General features: G+C 54.7%; 1 protein-coding gene and 1 long non-coding RNA gene across 8 annotated transcripts in view; both read left to right on the top strand.

Moving 5' to 3' along the window:
- Positions 1-236: 236 nt before the first annotated feature.
- The window catches only part of SYT7 (synaptotagmin 7), a 169,429-nt gene continuing 148,880 nt past the window's right edge, over positions 237-20,785 (top strand). For 2 of the 7 annotated variants that reach the window (XM_037899443.2, XM_037899442.2), the window contains exon 1: positions 260-592. In XM_037899443.2, coding sequence (XP_037755371.1) covers positions 562-592 — 31 coding nt within the window. In that variant the 5' untranslated portion in view covers positions 260-561. Of the gene's footprint in view, positions 593-20,785 lie in introns of all 7 variants that reach the window. The other 5 variants (XM_037899445.2, XM_037899446.2, XM_037899444.2 and 2 more) reach the window with 4 other exon arrangements.
- LOC122466282 lies at positions 9,483-17,819 on the top strand. Its single transcript, XR_006291677.1, has 3 exons — positions 9,483-9,587; positions 16,452-16,549; positions 17,172-17,819. It is a non-coding gene; the product is annotated as an uncharacterized LOC122466282 (long non-coding RNA).

Here is a 20,785-nt window from a genome sequence, read left to right as displayed (position 1 = left end):
GGTTTTTATACCCACAGGGTGGGCACCAGGTGCCCTCAGGAGAAGAACCCAAGCTGGATTTCTGTGCCCACGGGGTGGGCTCTGGGTGCCCCCGGGAGAAGGGCTGGTGCCCGGTGCACACCGGGGGCCCGCGGTGCAGCTGGGCGGGCGCCGGCCCATGCACGTCCGGCTCCGGCGGGCGGCTGCAATCCCCTCCGACGCCAGCAGCGAGCAGCAGCGGGCCGGGCGCCGCACACACACACACACACACACAGGCGCGCGCGGCGGGGTGTGGGGAGCGCGCCGGAGCCTGGCATGCCCCAGTGTGGACGTGAGTCACTCCGCGGAGCCCCTCGCAGCAGCAGCCGCCGCCCGCCAGGCTCCCCCCACATGCCGGCTCCCCGCTGCTCCGGGGCTCAGTTGCCCGCCGCGCTTGCCCGGCTCCCCGCCGCCTGCGGCTGATGCTCGCTGCTCCCCAGCTGCTCCGAGCCTGCCCGTGTGGACCGTACAAAGCCCGCAGCCCGCGCCGCTGTCCGGGGACTGCCTTGCCTGGGAGGAGCCCACGGCTACCAGGAAGGGACCATGTACGTAGACCCGGAGGCTGCCGGCAAAGGTAGGAGCCAGCCCGGCCCCTCCGGCGCGTCTGGGGCTGCCGCGGCCACCGGGCGTCTCCTGGGCCCGCCCTCGCTCTGCTCGCGCCCCTGAGCGCTGTACAGCGCCGCGCACCGGGACAGCGGCGCGACCCCCTGTTCGACCCCTGCTGCTGCTGCTGCCGCCCGAAGCGGGGCGACGGCGGCGGCTGCGCCCCCCTCTGTCTCCACGCTGGGGTTGACCGGGGGATGCCCCCCATCTTCCCTCGGGGTAGCCCTTTGCTTTGACAGACAGCTGATTCTCGCCCCCAGCCGCGCTTGCCGGGCACCTGCTGCGCTCACCCAGGTGCTGCCCGCTGGGCGCTGCTGATGCTGCCCTTCCGGGACTGGGCGGGTGGGGACGGCGCGGCTGGGGGAGCGCAGGGCTCGGCTGCTTAGTGGAACTTCGCTCCCCATTTCGGGCCACAGAGAAGAGCAGGGCACGGGCACAGAATGGGGCTCCAGCCGCCCCTCTCTCATGCCTTCTCCTCTTCGCTTGCTTCATTTCATCTCCTCTCTGCCCCATCTCTCCTTCCTCCTCTGCCCCATCTCTCCTCCTTCCCCTTCCCCCTCTGCCCCATTCCTCCTCCCCATTCCCCCCTGCCCCATCTCTCCTTCTTCCTCTGCCCCATTCCTCCTCTTCCTTCCTGTTCTCCTCTGCCCCATCTCTCCTTCCCCCTCTGCCCCTAGTCCTCCCCCTCCTTCCCTCTCTGCCCCCATTCTGCATCCTTCCCCCATTCCTCCTCCTCCTCCTTCCCACTCCCCCTGTGCCCCATGATCTCTCTCCTTCCTCCTTTGCCCCACTCCTTCTTACTGTTCCCTCTCTGCCCCATTCCGCTTCTTTCCCATTCCCTCTCTGCCCCATCTCTCCTTCCTCCTCTGCTCCTATTCCTCCTCCTCCTTCCCTCTCTGCCCCTATTCCGCTTCTTCTGTTCCCTCTCTGCCCCATCTCTCCTTCCCCTCTTTGAGCCATTGCTTCCCATTCCCTTTGCCCCTATCTCTCCTTCCCTCCATCATCCCATCTCCATCCCCTCTTTGCTCCCATCTTCTTCCCCTTCCCCTCTCTGCCCCATTCCTCCTTTCCATTTCTTTCTTCTCTTTGACGTTCTGCTCCCATTACCTCCTTCCTGTTCTCTGCTCACAATTTACTCTATCAGATCTCTGCTCCTGTTCCTCTCTTTCCCCAGATCCCCTTTCTTTTCCTTTCCTTATTCCGCTTTTCCCTCTCTTCCACCCACGGAGCCGCCTACTTCTCCTCCTTTCTCCGTTCCTTTCCTCTCCTTCCCCGCGGGGGTTGTGGGCTTTCTGGAGTTTCCCAGGCAGGAGTTACAGTAGTTTGGGGGGGAAGTCACCGCCGCTCATTTCAAATGAGTCACCACCCTGCAGAGCTGCCTGAGCAGTGGCACCTGCTATTCCTGGAAGAAATAAACACAACACAAGCAAAACATTCCCAAGTCCCGGAGCCAGTTTGAGAGCAGTCAGCCCACAGTGGGCGGGGGGGAGGAGAGCCTCTCCATCTGGCTGGCTCTGGGGGTCCTGCTTAGACACAGCTTCCTGGCCCCACCCGCTCCCTACCAGCCTCAGTCTTGCCCTCTGGGGATAGGGGTTTGGGGAGGCACTTTGGCTCGTGCTCTTTGCTGATCTCATGCTTACAGGGAGCAGTTGGCCCGCTATCCAGGAATCTGGGACACGCTGGTGTTGGGGGCTAGGACTTACGGCTCTCGGCAGAAGGGTCTGTTGCCAATGCAAAAGAAGAGGGAAGGGGCATTGTCGAACGCAGTGTGGCTGACTGGGGCCTGGTGTTACCTTCAGGGTTTGGTTGCCAAGGTGGCTAGTAATGATGGGTTCCCAGGGGCAGGAGGACAGGCTGTTTTCTTGAGATTTGGGGAGATCCAAGAGAGGGGTGGATTGGGGGGTGGATTTGTCTTCAGGGGATTCTTCGGAACGTAGAGTCAAATTTTCCAAGTAATCACGATTCTATTTGAAGTAGATGCTCAGGCCTCAGCTAACTGGGCCTGTAGGAACTGGCAGACCCAGAACATGGGTCCATCTAGCCCAGTGTTCTGTATGTCAGTGGTTCTCAACCAGAGGTCCGGGGCCCTCTCGGTGGCCGTGAGCAGGTTTCAGGGTGTCCGTCAAGCATGGCTGGCACTAGACTGTGTAGGGCCCAGGGCAGAAAGCTGAAGCCCCACCGTGCAGGACAATAGCCCTGGGCCCCGAGCTCCAGCACCCGGGGATAAAACTGAAGCCTGAGCAATTTATCTCCACGGTGTCCCTTGTGACGTGGGGCCCCAGGCACTTGCCCTGCTTCCTACCCCTTAATGCTTTTATATGGAGAAAACAGTTGTTGTGGTACAGGAGGACCGTGAAGGTTTTATAGCATGTTGGGGTGAGGGGGGAGCCTATCATTTTGAAATTTGCTGCCCTTCCGTTTTGTTGCCTGGCCACCAGGTCTCCCCCTGTGCAAGGATAAACGGGATATACCTGATCTACCTCTTCTGTGCCAGTCGTTATTTTCTATATCTTGATCATTCCCCTTCTTATTCAGCTCCTCTCCAAACTAAACAGTCCCAGTCTTTGCAATCTTCATATGGAAGTTTCCTATGTCTCTGGTCAGTCCTGTCTCTGAAGCCCTATGTTTCTGCGCTGTCCCTTTGGAGACAGCGTCCCCAGCATGGCACACAGTATTCCATACGGGGATTCCATATTCTTTTGTTTTACACGCACGCTGGCATTATAATAGTCTCCGTGTAAATCTCCATCACCTTCCTTGCGGACCCTAATGTGCTGTTTGCTTTTTCAACTCCCGCATACTGAGCAGAGGTCTCCATTGTACTGTCCGCAGTGGTGTCCATGTCTTTCTCCTGAGCTGATAATTAAAGTCAAGCCCAGCAACATGTGTGAGTAGTTCTTGCTGTGGGCCACTTCATTACTGCAGCCCCCTGTTCTGTCCTGGCCCCTTACCAGGAGATTGAGGCCCCAAATCTATTACATCCAGCACTCCACCTGCCTCTGCCCCACTGAGGAATCCCACTGATTGCCCCCAGATTAGGCAGCTTCAGCCTGAACTGCTCTACGTTTGACATCTGCCTTGCTGTGTGGGCAGCTCTCTCCCAGCCCCTGCGGTGAGCTGCCCTCACCACATTATGTGGGTAACCCTCCCTGGACTCCTCCCCACATCACAAAATGTGTGTGACCCTAGTCCAACGCCCCCTAGCTGCACTAATGAGGCTCCCTCCCTGACCCCATGGCATTTGGGTGTCCATGCACTAGTGCCCCCTAGTCCCAGCACACCCCTGCTCTGAGCCCCTCCTCCCAATATTCCGAACGGGCAAAGCCCCCTGTGCCCGACACAGCCCCATCCTGAGACCCGCTGTCACCATGATCCTGTCCTATTGCCTTCCACTGCACTAATGATCCTGCCTTGACCCCAGTTTTCCCCATGATTTATGGATGACTGTCTCATGCCCCACTGCTGAGCTAATGACTGCCTGAGCCCCATGTCATCCCAGCGTGCTCACCCGTACCTGCCTCTCCATGTCACAGGGACAGCCCCCTTGGTCCTTCTCCCATCCCATCCTTGGGCTCTCACACGGAAGGGTGGATTTCTGGGATGTAAAGCTGCCACGCGGAATGGAATTGAATGTCTGCCTTAGAACAGGGGGTTGGGGCGGGGGAGCCAGGTAGGGGCAATGATAAGGCAGCACAGATTTCCCCTCTCAGGCCCTGGACAAATATGGGTTATTTTGAGTGGGCTTGATCCTGCTAGGAGAAACTCCTGGGGGTGCCGAGCTCCCTCAGCTTCCACTGAAATTCCACTGAAATCTGTGGGAGTTGAGGGCACCCAGCCCCTTGCAGGATCCAGCTCCATGTGATGTCTGTCTCCATTGTGTGGCCTGGAAGCAGGCCAGACAGATACAGAAGCTATGACGGCAGGTGTGGCTTCCTCAGACACAAGTTCAGCCAGAGCGCCAAGAAACCTAGCTCTGCACTGGTTGGCAAGACAGGCCTTGCTGTATGGGGAGACCAGCATGAGCGGCAGTGGGTTGGTGGGGGACCTGGTTTAGTTTCTGTGCTGAAATCTCTAGTCTGAAAGCAATCACAAGGAGACTCCGTGAGCAGCCTTTGGAGGAGTGTGTCTTGAGGCAGGGACAACAGCAAGAACAGGAGCAGCAGCAGAGAAATAAATACCAATGCCTGCACAGAACCGTGGCCTCAGATCTCATTAGAGCTCACACATTACGCAAGGTGGGATTGGATTGGTATGTGGATGGGCACCTCCCTGGACACTGGGTGTGAGTACTTGTATGGGAGATGTCCAGGAAACATAGAGGTGCTGCAGGAAATATTGTTGGTGACTCCGTAGATGCCACTTTCCCCTCTGTTTGTACTTGTTCCAATGCCCCAGCATGGTGCTAGGGGGAACTTCGCTGCAGGTGGCATCATCTTCTGGCTGAAATATGATAAAACCAAGGTGCTGATCATGTGTGGTCATTAAAGATCCTATATCCTGGTCACACTCCCCCCCAGGTTCTTACATCTTGCAAAAATCAATTCCTGTTCCGCTTTCAAATGGAAAGAGTATTACCCTTCATTTCCTGATGCAAAATTGTGTTATGTTGCTGTGTGCTGTTAAACAGCAGTTGCACCTCTCTCCAGAGGTGGCTGCATTTCAGTGGTGAAGGAAGCAATCAGCCTTGAGAGATTTGTGAAATGTAATTCATTATGACTTGTAAAATACTTTGGGACCTTTGGAGGAAAAGTGCTTTATAGCCCAAGGTAGTGGTATTAATTATTACCTAACTGTAAACAATCCACAGTCTAGTTAAACAATGGGAGGAATTGGGAGCTGTTATTAAGGGAAATAGTCTAGGGTGAAAAGAGACATTACGGGTGTAATTCAAACCAAGAAAAAACTGAGGTGGTTTCCAAGGAGTTTTTCCAGAGGCCAAGAGTGGCAGAGAAGGCTCTTGCTCTGACTGATTGTGGCAAGGGATTGCGAGAAGGGAGCAGGGACGTGGTCATGGTTTTGTGAGGTTTGGGGAATGGGTGATGCCACACATGATACCCAGCTGCCCAGGGGAGTTACACTTCCTGTAGCACATCTGAGGGCTTGATCTCTCTGAAAAAATGGATCAGCCTTAATGTCAAAGATGCTCTCCCTGCTACATAGCAAGATTTCTTCCCCATGACCCTGTGAGTGAGATTTCTCCCCCCCACCCCCGCCATCCGTGTCCTCCCCTCCCATCTCTTCCTGCTCTGTCTCTTTCCATCTCAGCCCGTGGAGTGAGACTGCCCACCCCTGTCATGCCCTTCAGGTGTCTGGCAGCATGAGAATGTCTGATGCCCCCAGCACTTCTGGGAGGGCAGGTGTGGGGGCAGTTTGATAGTGGCTGTCCCCCTTCACTGTGTGAGTAATGCCTGGGGGGCAAGGGATCAGCACCCCACATGGCAGAGCCTCCTATGTCCCTGGGGCAGCCCTTTCCACTCTTCCTTTGGTGCCTCCGCTCCTCTGATCACCAGCTGCACTGACAGAGCCGAGCAGCCTGAGTGATGGCCCCTCACGATGTGGTGAATAAATAACCAAGCGCCTGCTGTTTTCTCAGGGGAGCTCCCGGATCTGGGATAAAAAGGTCTGCGTGTTTGAGCAGCAGGTGTCGGGATGGCAGAGCAGGGGAGTGGAAGGGAAGGTGACTCCCGAGGGCTCGTGGTGCGGAGACAAAAGCGGGGCTGGTTAAAAATAAGATGAAATAACATCAGAAAGATTGTAGCCTGGGGCCCTGGTACAATAGCCCTGAACTTACGTGAGCAGAACAGCCGGGAGGGGAGGGAAGGGGGGGGCGAATGTATTGGGGAAAGTCACTGGCGGAGAAGCAGACACAGAGCGAGGAGCTCAACCAGCCCGCAAGCCATTCTGCACAGCGCTCTCCATCCCCTCCTTGGGCTGGGGGGCTGGAGAGGCCAAAGAGTCATTTCCATGAACAAGCCACCTTCGCTCCCCCCGGGCCTCCCTGTGCCGCTCGGCTGACATGCGTCTGACCTCCTGCTACTCCGGGTTTGCCTCTCTGGGTCTGCTAGTGCCCCTCCATCCTGCCCCACAGCACCACCCTGCTATTTCTGCCCCAGCTTTCCCCTCAGTCCTCTTGATCAAGGGCATCCTCTGTTATGTCAGGTCTGGCACTGCAGATACATTTACCTACATGTGCCTCTGCCAAAGCCCCAAAATCCAGCCCTACAGCATCCTCTGCTCTTCCGCTCTTGAGGTCCCTGCATCAGTTTGCCAATCCCCTCAATCCTGCCCTGTGTTATCCCTCTGCTGTTCCAGCTCTGGGCTCTCATAGAGCTCTGCCAATGCCCCTCCATCCTGCCCCGCAGCACCACCCTGCTAGTCCAGTTCTGGGCCCCCTGCTTTGCCAGTGCCCCTCCATCCTGCCCCGCAGCACCACCCTGCTAGTCCAGTTCTGGGCCCCCTGCTTTGCCAGTGCCCCTCCATCCTGTCCTGGAGCACCACTCTGCTAGTCCAGTTCTGAGCCCACTGCTTTGCCAATGCCCCTCCATCCTGCCCCACAGCACCACCCTGCTAGTCCAGTTCTGGGCCCCCTGCTTTGCCAATGCCCCTCCATCCTGCCCTGCAGCTCCCTCTTCATGCCACACCTGGGCCCCTCCAAAGCAGAGACCATACCACCTGTTGCCAGGTCCTGCAGCAGTGGTTTTCAGGCATATTAAATCAAGACCCTTGGTCTCATTTTTCTTGGGACCAAGGTCACATTTGAACCCAGATCTGCTGGGCTGAAAGGCCGATGTGTGAAACTGTTGCATCATGAGCTCCCTCCCTCCTCCCACTGGCCTCCTGCTGGCTTTTCTCTCTCTTCATCCCTCCCTTTCCCGCCTACTAGCTGTAAAATTTCTCCTTTCCTGCTCTCAGGTGCTGGTGCCTCCCAGAATAGCTCCCATGCCAAGGGAGGGGTGGGGAGAGAGAGAGAGAGACCCACACACACACCCTCACATACCCAGTGGTGACAGGTGAGATCAGGTTACTAAAATTAAACCTGCCTTGGCTGCAGCTGCAGGAAGTGGGGTTGGAGGCGAGGGGACCCTCAGACAGAAATACGGTCTAGCCAAGCCCAGTAACGGCACAGGCCAGCCCCAATTTTGTTTCCAGTGAAAAATGGGGCGAGGAGGGTGCCCCCTCCCCAGCCGGGAATGATAAGTGTGGAAGGAGCTTGGGGCTGATTTCCGTGATCTGATCTCGCAGCCTTCAGCCTGCCAGGGAGAGAGAGAAGGAAATGAAGACAGATGTAGATAATAATCGCTGCCACCCCAAGCCCCCGGGGGCTCGGCTACAATATGTATTATGGATGAATTCAGCAGGGAGAAAGGCTTTCAAAGAGCAGACGGCAGGGCTGGCAATAAGGGACTGTGTTCAAAAGGCAGAGAGCCTGGGAAAGCATAGAGTGGGGTGGCTTGAAAAGCCACCAACTGGCTCAGCAGGGCATGGCCCGTTCCCGGAGGGGGTGGGGGCGCAGATTTAAAGCAGGTGCTGGGATACCTATGGGGTGGAAGCAAGCCCCTTCTGCCATTGGGGGTGGGGTCCTCACTTCCAAACAATGGGACTCTCCAACACTCTCTTGACTTCCTCATAGGGCGAGTCCCTGCCCTGCCCAGCCTCCCCACTTCCCTCTTGGCTTCATAGATTTTAGGGCCAGAAGGGACCATTATGATCCCCTAATCTGACCTCCAGAATCACAGTCAATTAAGTATCACAGCTAAGGATGTAACCCACATGTCTGGCATTCATTTCCATGACAGAGGTGGGGATAGAACCCAGGAGTCCTGATTTCTACTCCCGTGTGTGTGTGTGTGTGTGTGTGTGTGAGAGAGAGAGAGAGAGAAATGAGTGAGTGATATAAAGGAACTGGTGAGAAGATATGAACTTCCTGGAAGCTACACACACACCTCCTCCAAGGGACCTCTGGGTAGGGGCTGAACAGACTTTGGGACTAAAAGAGGCCATGTGCTGAGAGCAGCGGAGAGGATCAGTGGGGCGAAGGGGGCCTGGGAGAGTATTGACTGGCTCCTTCCTTGACATCTCCAGTAATACGAACTCACTCCTCCATGTTCAGCTCTTCTGGTCAGTCCGTTCTTCCTCTCTCTTCATGCCCATTGCCCAGTCCTCCTTATCCATCTCTCCACCAGCCTCCCATGTCTTCTCTCCTTTCCTCTCATCCTGTCTCATCCACTTTTCCCCACCTATATCTGGTCCTTATGTCTCTCACTCCCCCATCCTCCCTTCTGTCTTCCCCTTCCTACCTTTCCCCTTCCCCTGTCTATCCATCTTCCTACCGTGCTCATCACCATGGTATCCAAGCACCTCTCTCCCCGTCTCTCATTCACGCCCCCTTCCCCCCAGTCCAATCTGTCATGTTTTCCTGGGACATCTGTGCGATTGGCTCGTTAGGGACATCAGGAAGCCAGACAGACCGGCACCCAGGTGAGATGGCCACTGATAATGCAGGATAAGAAGGAGGGAGACAGGAGGAGCGGGAGGGAGAGGTCACCTTGTGTGGAGTTAATGAGGTTTAAAAGGGAAGCGGCCAATCTCGCAAGAGGAGAGAAAGCGGGGGCGGCTGAGGTCGAGGGACTGAAACTGCCCTGCTTCTGCACCAGCTCAGGGATCGATGAATCTTTCCCTGAGGATATAGACAAGCTCTGAAGCTGTGGGGAAGTGTAACAGGGTGGCTTGCCCTTTAAGGGCTGAAGGCCTGGGACCAGCCAGCCCTAGTTACTAAGGAGGCACATCTCAGCAGGGATCAGCTCATTCCCTATAAACAGTAGCAGGAAGCTGCAAAGGGGGATGTGAAGGAAGGCCAGAGGCAAGTGACCTGATCTGTCTGGGAGCAATTAGGCTCTGGTGGAGGAACCTGGGGGACTTGGGGAGTGAAACCACAGGCAGGAAAGGCCTGGGAATGACCTGATGAGGTGATAAACGGAGGAACTTGGGAACTTCAGTTTGAGTGTTTGTTAATGTGATAAACCAGAACCCGAGAAGGGCTGTGAATGGACATAAAGGGTTTGTGAGTTATTGAAGAAGCCCCTTGAAGGGGGAAGCTGAGGCAGGGGCCACTTACAGGGCTGCCCTGAGGCCACAAGAGGTGGCCTGCCCAATAACAGGAGGACTGATTTAACTGGGACTTGGTCCTGCTTCGAGCAGGGGGTTGGACTAGATGACCTTCTGAGGTCCCTTCCAACCCTGATATTCTATGATTCTATGACTGTAATAAAGGAGAGATGCTGGTAATAGACCAGTCTTTATTTTACGTGATATGGGTCAGTAGCCACTGACTTCAGTAGCTACTGCTCCATGGACCAAGGCTTCATTGTGGGTGGGCCATGTGTTGCTGTCCATGCCCTTTAGCTGGGATTGGGCCCTGGGATGTTTGCCTAGATGTCCCATTAACCTCCTGCCCAGAGACTGCAGCTGGAAGTTGGTGCTTAAATTCTTTGACCATTGGCAGCAGGTGATAGGAAGAAGCTGGTAGCTGGGTTTAGCAGATGCTTTATTCCTTTTGCCCTTGTCCATCTTTTCCTTCCCTGACTGAAGTGGGTTCCTCTCTGGATCCTCCACACGTACCTTAGAGTGTATGTTTTATTCATAGCACAGTCCCGGTTTCCCATTTGGCTGTCTGGGGACATTTCCCTTCCCCTCTCTGTGTCCTTGTGTCTGGGGGATTTTGGTGACATGCGTGATTGAGTGGTGGCAGCGTGGGAAAAGTGTCCCCCTCTTTCAAGTCCGCTTGTGCATGGCCAGTTTGGTCACATGTTGTCTTTCAGTGATGTGGATGGAAGGTCGCTCCAGGTGGGCTGGTCCTGGGAGGAGTGAATTGGAATCATTAATGATTTAGATAATGGCATAGAGAGTACACTTAGAAAGTTTGCGGACAATACCAAGGTGGGAGGGGTTGCAAGTGCTTTGGAGGATAGGATTAAAATTCAAAATGATTTGGGCAAACTGGAGAAATGATCTGAAGTAAATAGAACGAAATTCAATAAGGACAAATGCAAAGTGTTTCTTCTAAGTGGAGTAATCAGTTGCACACATACCAAATGGGAAATGACTGCCTAGGAAGGAGTACTGCGGAAAGGGATCTGGGGGTCATCGTGGACCATAAGCTAAATATGAGTCAACAGTGTAGCACTGTTGCAAAAATAGCGAACATCATTCTGGGATGTATTAGCAGGAGTGTTGTAAGCAAGACACGAGCAGTAATTCTTCTGCTCTACTCCGCGCTGATTAGGCCTCAGCTGGAGTATTGTGTCCAGCTCTGGGTGCCATGCTTCAGGAAAGATGTGGACAAATTGGAGAAAGTCCAGAGAAGACAACAGAAATGTTTAAAGGTCCAGAACACATGACCTATGAGGGATGATTGAAAAAATTGGGTTTGTTTAGTCTGGAAAAGAGAAGACTGAGAGGGGACAAAACAGTTTTCAAGTACATAAAAGGTTGTTATAAGGAGGAGGGAGAAGAATTGTTCTTCTTAACCCCTGAGGATATGACAAGAAGCAATGGCCTTAAATTTCAGCAAGGGAGGTTTAGTTTGGACATGAGAAAAAACTTCCTAACTGTCAGGGCAGTTAAGCACTGGAATAAATTGTCTAGGGAGGTGGTGGAATCTCCATCATTGGAGATTTTTAAGAGCAGGTTAGACAAACACCTGTCAGGGATGGTCTAGATAATACTTAATCCTGCCATGAATACAGGGGACTGGACTAGATAACCTCTAGAGATCCCTTCCAGTCCTACGATTCTATGAGCAGGGGCAGGTTTGGAGATACCCATTAGGCTGGCTCTTTGCAGGGGAAGAAAGCCTCAAACATGGCACCAGGCCCTCCCTTTAGATGCCTTCAGTAGGTCTCCTGGCTTCCTATTGGCCAAGGTGGTGCAAGGGTCTGAGATTCCCCTGTGGGAGATTTTGGTCAGCTTCTGCCAAACCTGTCGTGGAGAAAGCCAATGCTTTTCATGGCTCAGTGGGTGAGCGTCACCTGCCTCTGAGGAGTCCCTGAGACCCGGTTGGATGTTGCTGCTGATCCATTTGCTTCTGGCTGGGTCCTCAGGGATTCAGAACCTCATGCAGTGTCATCGTGACCTATTCATCACGAGTGAGATGGGCAACTGAGGAGTGAAGTTTATTTGAGCATCTGGCCTGGGCCAAGAACTAGCTGCAGGGTTCTCCCATAGCTGATCCAGCTCCCCAAGAGGTGGTAGCTACGTCGATGGAAGAATTCTCCTATCGACCTAGTGCTGTCCACCCCGGGGGTGAGGTTGGCATAGCCACGGCTCTCAGGGGTGTGGATTTTTCATGCCTCTGAGAGACGTTGCTATGGCAGTGTAAGCTCCCAGTGCAGACTAGCCCTGAGGTTATAACACCTCTGGAGAAGCACCACCACCTGGGGAGGCTCGCATATGCTGGTTCAAATTGGACTCTCCAGAGGCCAACAGACAAAAGAAAGGACTTTTGGATAAATAGCACAAGCTTTAACTCACTCGAGCCTTCGCTCTAGTTCCTGATCTACAGACTGATCCAAATGTGTAACCACAGGAAAAACCCAGCAGTGGGGTTTGAAGAACTGACCCATACCAGAGCCCTGGGTTGGAGCTAGGGGCGCCCTCTGGTAAGCTTTTTAGCATGTTTGTAGATTCTTTTATGGATTGTATGTGCTTTCTCTGTAATGCTTTTACCTTCAGAATAAATGTGCTTGCTTAGAAAGAGCTGTGTGGTCATTTGTAACTGCTGGCAATACACTGGCCATAGCTCATGGAGAGAGAGCAAAATGCAGATGCTGGCCTCTTTGGGCAGTCTGCCTTGCTGTGAACGTTACAGTGTAGGCAGGGAACTGTGCAGCCTTTAATGCTCCTGGTCAGAAGGGAGTGCAACATGGGTCTCTGCCCATGAGAGGTGACGGCTGGGAGCCAGAAACCTTTAAGTGCATTCCCTCAAGGGATGATGGAGGGGGAAAATACAGGTGCAGTTATCCTTAAAACTGTGACACACAGCAGCTCAGTCCTCTGCTGTTGGTGCTACTCTTGGATGCTCTCAAATGATTGTCATTGGGGATTTCAATAAGCATCTGCATATCAGCGCAGATGGGCTGGCACACGCCTTCCTGGAAGCAATGGATTCTCTGGGCTTTACTCCAGGGTCTAGAAGAGCTGCTTGATCTCCAGCCGTGAGCTTGTATGGTTGAGTTCTGGATAGTTCAGATTCTCCGGTCATCTGAGTTGGGTGGTCCATCTATCCCCTCATCCATTCCAATGCAGGGTCTGTTCCACACCTACGCCAGCACCACATCTAGTCTATTTCCCCGTGATCTTGGAGACTCCCGAGTAAGACAGGTTTCAGCTGGTGCTGGGGTAGATCTGACCCTCATCCCCTTCACAGTGGCACTGATAGATAGTCCTGGGTGGGGGTGCGTTCGACTCCTTGGTTCATCCCTCTATCCTCGTTATTTCTTGGGCCTGGAAGCCACTGGGGCTAACTCCTGCCCTCCTGAAGATCACCCATATAAATAGTGTGTCGGGTGAATAAAATGCTTTTGAGATGAAACTCACCAGTGCCCACCTCCTTGCCTAGTCTAAGGGTCTATCCGCCATATTTAGTACCTCCAGCTCCCTGCTGCCTTGTACACCACTGGCCGGATGCTCTCCTCCATGGGTTTCCTGACTGTCTCTTTTCCTAGTTCCTCTCTTCTGTGTTACCATCGAAGGATCCTCTTCCTCCTCCCTCTCGGTACTGTTTCCCAGGAGTCTGCCATTCATCCACTTCCCTTTTCCCTTCAACTCACACCCCATCGTCTCTTGTCGCCTCACAGACCACTCTCAGATTTATCTCTGCAGCCCTGTACTCTCTGCCTAGGCCACATCTCTCTGTCTCTCTCCATGGATGACCCACTAGTTCTTCAAACTAAACTCTCCCATTTCTTTATCAGCACTGACCACTCCTCCCTCCTGCCCGTCGCTCAAGCCTGCACCCTCGGGAATATCGTTGACTCTTCCCTTTCCTTCTGTCCTCACATCCAGGCTTTCCCCAAACCCTGCCGTTCTCCCTCTAACCATCTTCTGTCCCCACTGCACGCTCTTCCTCTGTGCACCGCCCTCTGGAGGGGGTTGGTTTGGTGGGGGGGAGCCAGGTAGCAAGTGCCTTTATGTACCTGGTGACAGACTCACAGCTGTAGCAGGTGCCCCTGGTGACTGCAGTTCCCTCTTATCAGGGCTCTCAGCGAGGCTCCCCCAGCCCCTGCTGCAGCCTCTTGGTTGTGAGCTATTATGAGTATTACTCCCACTCCAAACTCTTGACAAGGGCTGGCTCAGAGTGGTGGATTGATTAGAAGCTGCTACTGTTGGTTTTTAAAGGCCCTGGCTGTCCTCCCGACCTCCTGCTCTTGGAGTTTCAGTGACCGTCCTGCTTTAAGAGATTCCGCCATCTTGTCTTGGGTCTTTTGTGGATCGTGCCCACGTGGGGGTGGGGCCTTGTGGGGAATAGGGGTGGGTATATCTATGCTGCATCTGTGGGACCCGGGCTTGTGGGCTCAGTGTTTCCAAGCCTGTGCTTGAGCATCTGCACTGCACTGTAAACCTGGGTTTGCAGTTGCTCGACCTGGGTCTCCCAACTGTGCTAACACATCCATACTGCTCTGTGAAGACCTTCTGACTCAGGCCTGCGGCTTGAGCTGCGTCCACACTGCAAAACGACAGAGCTTGCACCCGAGTCACAGTGGGACTCAAGCTCTGACTGACCCCATTAGCAGGGTCCTAGGACCTGGGTCTTGAGTGCTTGCTGACCCGTGTCAGGGTGGATGGATGGAAGTGGGGTTTGGGCTCAAATCTGAGTAACAGCTTGGGTTTAGTGTTCAGTGTAGACAGGCCCAAGGTGTGCAACTTACTCCCCTGCCAGGGCTGCAGAGTGGGGACTGTGTCTTTTTCTGGGGTTGGGACATGGGGTAGGAGCTAGACTTTTATCTGAGGTAACGGGGTATGGATGGAGCCTATTTCTGGGACAGAGACCTGCGGCAGGGAGTGGGGTATCAGGGTGAAAACTTGGCTTTTATCTGGATGGAGACACAGGCCCGGCCTCGGTCTGAGTCGGAGCTGGACTAGGCCCTTTCCACAGGTGGGGCCATGGGGGCACAGAGCAGGGTGGTCATGGGGCTAGGAGAGGAGGGAAGTATGTGGCGTTGCTGGTGAGGGGTCACTGGTGGTGCACAGGGTGACTTGCTTGCTGTGTGTATAAGTCTGGGGGCCACTGAATTTGTGGGAGACTCGCCATGCGCAGGCCTCAGCCCTAGTTTTGTTGCTGTGAAATTTGTCACTGTTTGGGAAACTCCCTGCCAGTTTGGTGATCAGGACACTTAGGAGGTACTGTAGAGAAAGAGAGCGACAGGAGATAAAGGGGCTGGGTGAGCTCATCAGAACTAGCCCCCCTTCACCACGTCCTATTTCACCTCCTGCTGGCAGAGGCTGAGACTAGGATACCTATGAGCTCCCCATACGCGCAGTGTCCTAACCCCATTCCCTATAGCGCCCCCTGCTGGGAGAGGCCAGCAATGGGATTGGTTTCTCCCCTCATCTCCTCTCCTGTGACAGTCTGGAAGTGTGTCACTTTCTGCCCCTCTTTCCCTGTCACTCAGTCAGCCTGGCTGTGTGTGAATAACGGAAGGCTCAGAAGAGAAGTGATTTCGGGTGGTGGTGCGGCTCTCTCCCCTCTCGAATGGCTCTAAACCGGAAGCAGCTCTGGGAGGCGTCCCGTTGCTGGAGGGCACTGGCTGCCCCTGAAACAGTGCTGAAATGGTAATGCCAGTGTGTGAAGCCATAATGCTGCCCGGTGGCATAAATGTGCTGCCCCCACAGCCAGCCGGGGCAGATGGAGGCTGCACCAAATGTTTAACGGCAGCTGGGCGAGCCAGCCAGGGAGCTGGGAGAATGGTGGGTGGCAGGGGCCGCGCTCGCTGCATGGGTCACTGATTCCACACGCTGCTCCCCATGTCCACACTGGATCCAGCTCCCCCGCCAGGGCCGTACATGCTGCACCTGCAGGGGACAGAGACAGTACAAGCCAAACAAGCTTTCCTGCTGGTTTCCAGCCTCCACTCTCGCCTGCATGCAGAGATGGTAATAGCATGCTGCAGCCAGGGAGAGATTCCATCCTGCGCCCTGGCAGACCTCAGGGATTCCTCCCCCTTTGTTACTGGGGCATACCAACCTGGGGAGAGCACCCCTTGCTGCTTAGAGGGAGACAGAGTCCCTGCTGTTGGACCCAGGGAGCTCCTTTCCCCCCTGCACTAGCCATCGGGATGGGGGCACCCCATGCTTGCTGTAGGGTCAGATCTCCTTGCACTCTTTCAGTAGAATAGAGGTTCTCAAACTTTTGTACTGGTGACTCCTTTCACACAGAAAACCTCTGAGTGCGACCTCCCCCTTATAAATTAAAACCACATTTTTTATTGTTAACACTATTATAAATGCTGGAGGCGAAGCAGGGTTTGGGGGTGGAGGTTGATAGCCCATGACCCCCCATGTAATAACTTTGTGACCCCCTGAAGGGTCACGACCCCCAGTTTGAGACCCTTGCAGTAGAGGGCATTGAGCCTTCAAGAGTCATACTGATTAGGTGAGGCCTTAAAGCCCAGCTGGATGTGCCCCCGCTCCCATGCACTCCCAGGCTGGTGGGTGGGTGAGAAAGGGAGTGAGCAGGGAGAGGGGTGAGTGAACAGATGTGTGTGAGCAAGCCGGTGGAATCCATTTGCACTGGTAGCTGTTTTCATCCAAGTCTGATCCTCTTTCTATTTAAGACCAAAGAAGCTATCACCCAGGGTAAGAGGAAAAGTCAGCAAAGATGATGTAGCTTCTGGCTTTCTCATTTACAGCTTAGCTGCTGGAAGAATCTCAGGTAAGCACCCAATACGCACCATCTTATTAGCCACACTGAGACTCTGGCTAGGATAGGACTAAAGTATTAAGTTTATCCAAGAAGAGGTTAAGTAGGAGGAATTGGTGGCCGGGGAATTCTCTGAGAGAACCAGCAGAATAGCCCTTTGCCACATACATTACAGATCCTAGCACAGTGAGTGTGGCAGGGAAAGAGGGGCCATGGCTGGGCTGTTTGTTGCATTCTGATTATTCTCGCTTGCAAGAATGGCCCCTTGTGGCCTGTTGTACCCAGGTGTAAATTTAGAGCAGTCCCAATGCTGCTCTAGCTTTTGTGGAGGGTAATGCAGGCTTGACCCCCCCCCCCCCCCCCCCCCCGTTCCTGTGCGGAGCATAACTCATCTGGAAAGGAAAATCTAATGTCAAACCAGCATTTGGGGAATGGGAGGAGGCACAAATCCTGGACCTACAGGGCGGTAGGAAAGGGCCATAGCTCACAACTCAAGAGGGAAGGTGCCTCTAAAATATTGAAACAACCATCAGTCTAAATCTGGATTCGGAGCTGCCTTGTTCTTGGCCCTGCATATGCTGTTACAGGCACCGTTCTGGCTAACTGAACTGCACACACTCCTTGTTGCAAACAGATGGATCGTACAGCATTGGAAATCAGTGCCTGGGCTGCACAGACCTTGCTGGCACGGACGGTTAGAAGAGCTGGCCAGCCTCAGAAGAGCAACGCATCAAGTAGAGAGACTCTCGCCCTGTAGCAAGCTGATCTGGATCCAGGGTTTGGATCTCCCAAAGCTCAAGTGGGACTGGATTTTTTTTTGCTTTGGGCCCAGTGCTCATAACAGTGCAGTCCTGGATTAGGTGAGCGCCGAGAGGTGTGGCCAGCTTGTGGATGTGCTCCACTGTCCCCTACTGCATGGAATCAGAACTGTTCCGTGTGTGACTCAGCCCTTACGTTATGCTGCTAACAACTATAGGAGAGTCTCCTTTAACTCGAGTGGGAGGGGCTTTGGGAGCAGGAGGGGCAGAGCTCTGTCTTTGCTGTCATTGTGCATGCAATTCTAAGCCGCCATGGAAGTGCAGTGAGAGCTGTGAAATCCTAGCTGGCCACAGCTTTTTTACAACAGTCTCAACTGTGTGTGTTACCCTTAAACCCTTGAGTCTGGCCATACTGTTACAGCCTTTAGTGACAGTGTAACCCATCCAACACAGCACTGACCCGCAGAAAGGACTGTATATAACATAACGGGTGTGTAACAACATTACCTAGCTCTTATCTAGCACATTTCATCAGTAGATCTCAAAGCACTTTACAAAGGACGGTCAGGATTGTTATCCCCATTTTACAGGAGGGGAAACTGAGGCACGGGGCAGGGAAAGTGGCATGCCCAAGGTCACCCAGCAGGCCAGTGGCAGAGCTGGGGATAGATCCAAGCTCACCTGAGTCCCAGTCCAGTGCTGCATGCTCTAGGCCAGTAGTTTTCAACCAGGGTCTGGTGCCCCTTGGGGGGCCACGAACAGGTTTCAGGGGGTCTGCCAAGCAGGGCCAGTGTTAGACTTGCTGGGACCCTGAACCCTGCCACCTGGGGCCGAAGTCGAAACCTGAGCAGCTTAGCTTTGCTGGTCCCACTGTGGTGTGGGGCCCTGGGCAATAGCCTTGCTTGCTACTCCCTAATGCCGGCTCTGGCTTTTATATGCAGAGAGAAGCGTGGCACAGGTTGGCCATGGAATTTTTATAACCTGTTGCGGCGGGGGGCTCAGAAAGAGAGAGGCTGAGAACCCCTGCTCTAGGCTACACTGCCTGCACTTCATGTCCAAGGTGTATTGTACAGACAATATCAGTCCTGGTGCAGTTATCTAGAACCAGATACATCAGTCAGGCTCTTATTTAAGTGCCTCAGTGAGAGCTGAGCTGCTTTGAAACCCTGGCCCCGCTTGTGGGTGCTGAGCCCTTGAAATCTGGCCTTGAGCTTTTTGTGACTCTGGCGCCATTGTCTGCAGAATCTGCCTGCTTCCAAACCACACCTCTCACAGTCCTTGCACTCCTGAGCGTTAGGAATGGTGACGTTGTTACCAGACAGTCTGTTACCTTCCTTCCCACCCTGTGCATGCTGCCCCAGGGTGTGTAAGGGAGTGGGGAGACTAAAGGGCAGCCCGGTCCCTGGGGTGTGTGATCAAAGGGGAGGGGGAGCGACTGCCCTGCAAGGCCTAATGGGGAGAAGACCACCTGGCCTGGGATCTGTGAGTGAGGGGGCCCAGGGAGTTGGCCTGTGATCCAGGGAGGAGGGCAGAGGGCTGTGTGTGGTCGGTAGAGGCAGTTCCACACCTGGGAGTGGGTATAGGATGTCTGGGAGTGCAGTGGGGCAAGAGCCCTGCACAGAGTGAGCTCTGCTGAGTGCAGACAGGGGTGGCTGGGATCCCGGGGGCGGGGGCCATGTCCATGTGGATAGGAAGGGCTCTGGGCATGTAGGGGGAGCATGTGTCTGGGCTGCATCGCCTCCTCTGGCTGCCCTTTAACGAGCACAGCAGTGCAGAATTGCTGCCTCTCTCCTGCAATCAGTGCTGCCCACTGCCAGCCCAGCTGGGGGCTTGGCTGCCTGTCTGCCCCTGCTGCAAGGTACTTGCTCCTAGACCAGGCTCCTTCCTCATTTCCTCTGTGCCGCCCCTCCACTGATGCCCAGGTGCTTCTCCACAGGGGTGGAGAGTGGGGGCATCAATTCTTGACAGGTGGAAGCTGCTCATGGCCTCCTACATTGGCTGAGCCCATCTCCTGGGGAGAGTAGCTATGGTAATCATGAGTCTACGCCAAGGCCCCTGCCAGCAGTGCTCTGAGTCCTGGGATCCCTTTGGCCCAGCAGAAACCAGAAGATAGGGAGTGGGGGCCCTGGATACTCATACCTAGGGCTAGTTCCCTCACTCCTCCCCAAGCACGCCTGTCTAACACCTGTGGGAGGTAGGGGGGTGGTGAGGAGAGTCCCTGGCTGGAGCACAGGAGTGGGCTTCTGCTCCTGCTTTGTCACTATGTCAGTGCATGACCAGGACCTCCCTATGCCTCAGTTTCCCCATCCAGTTAAAGAGGGGTGCTACCACCATAACAGAACTCCTGTCACCCAGCACTTCACAGTTGTCCCTGTGCTGCACCTTGTGTCCACCCGTTGTGTGGCTTCCCTGTGTCCACAGGGGTACAGTGCTGCCCTTCCAAAAGCACAGGCACCCACACCGACCCCGTCAAACGAGACTCTCCATTCTCTGGCAGCAGCATGGAGACTTGAACAGGTGGGGAATCAGTTCCACTTCCCTCCAGTAGGGGGTGGTGGTGGTGCCCTCCAGCTTATTACCCCATTTGCCTCTTTCCAGGGGTTGCTGTGAGGCTTAATCCACCATGCGCTTGGAGATCCCTGGTGGGAAGGTGCTACAGGCTAGCAAAGTGTTGCTGTACCCAAATAAAGGGGGTGCAGTGTGCGCGTTTGGGATCTACCCCCCGTGTCAGGTTGAAGGCAGCTGTCCCCATCCCGAGCCTTGCTACCCTGAAGAATTCATTCTGGACAAAGTCTTGGGCAGCACGGCGTAGGAGACAATCCCATGCTGGTCTCTGGTTCTCTGTGGGCCTCTCTGAAGCCTAGCCCTCAGGTATTGCTGGGGCAGGCGCTCTCGCCTCTCTCTTCCCCCCAAGGACCTGGAGCTTTGGCTGAATCTGACTGAGCGCTTGCAATGGTGCCGTGCGCTAGGAACGAGGAGAGCGCTGTGGTGGGGCACAAACTGGGGGAGCTGGCTGCTTTCTCAGCTGTGGGCGGCTGTCATGCGGCTCACTTACTGCGTGGTGCCAGCTCCGTGCCGGCTGTGGGAATGGCACTGGGCGCTGATTTTGCTGGGCTAGATGCTCCTCGCCATTCCTGCCTGATTCCGGTGACGTCAAAGCTTCCTCCGGTGCCTCCAAGCGAAGGTCGCTGGGTCTGTTTCTCTGATTCAGCCTGAGCTCCCCAACCCCGCTAGCTGGCAGCGAAGGGACCAGGGCTGATCAGAGACTCAGCTGTGACCCCTGAGCCAGAGCAGCACTCTGAAAACCCTTCTGTGGTTTGCTTAAGTGAAAACTAAAAGGCACCACAGACCCGAGGAAGGGGGCTGGTTAGCGTGACGTCAGGCCTTCTCCTGATGGGTGGTGTGGCTGGATCACAAGGTGTCCTTGTGCTGTGCCGAGTATTCTCTCTGTGCCCTGTCCACAGGAAAGGAGCATTGGCCCCAGCTGAAG

Source organism: Chelonia mydas, chromosome 6, assembly GCF_015237465.2.
Source record: "Chelonia mydas isolate rCheMyd1 chromosome 6, rCheMyd1.pri.v2, whole genome shotgun sequence".
NCBI lineage: Eukaryota > Metazoa > Chordata > Testudines > Cheloniidae > Chelonia > Chelonia mydas.
This window is presented reverse-complemented; position numbering and strand designations above follow the sequence as displayed.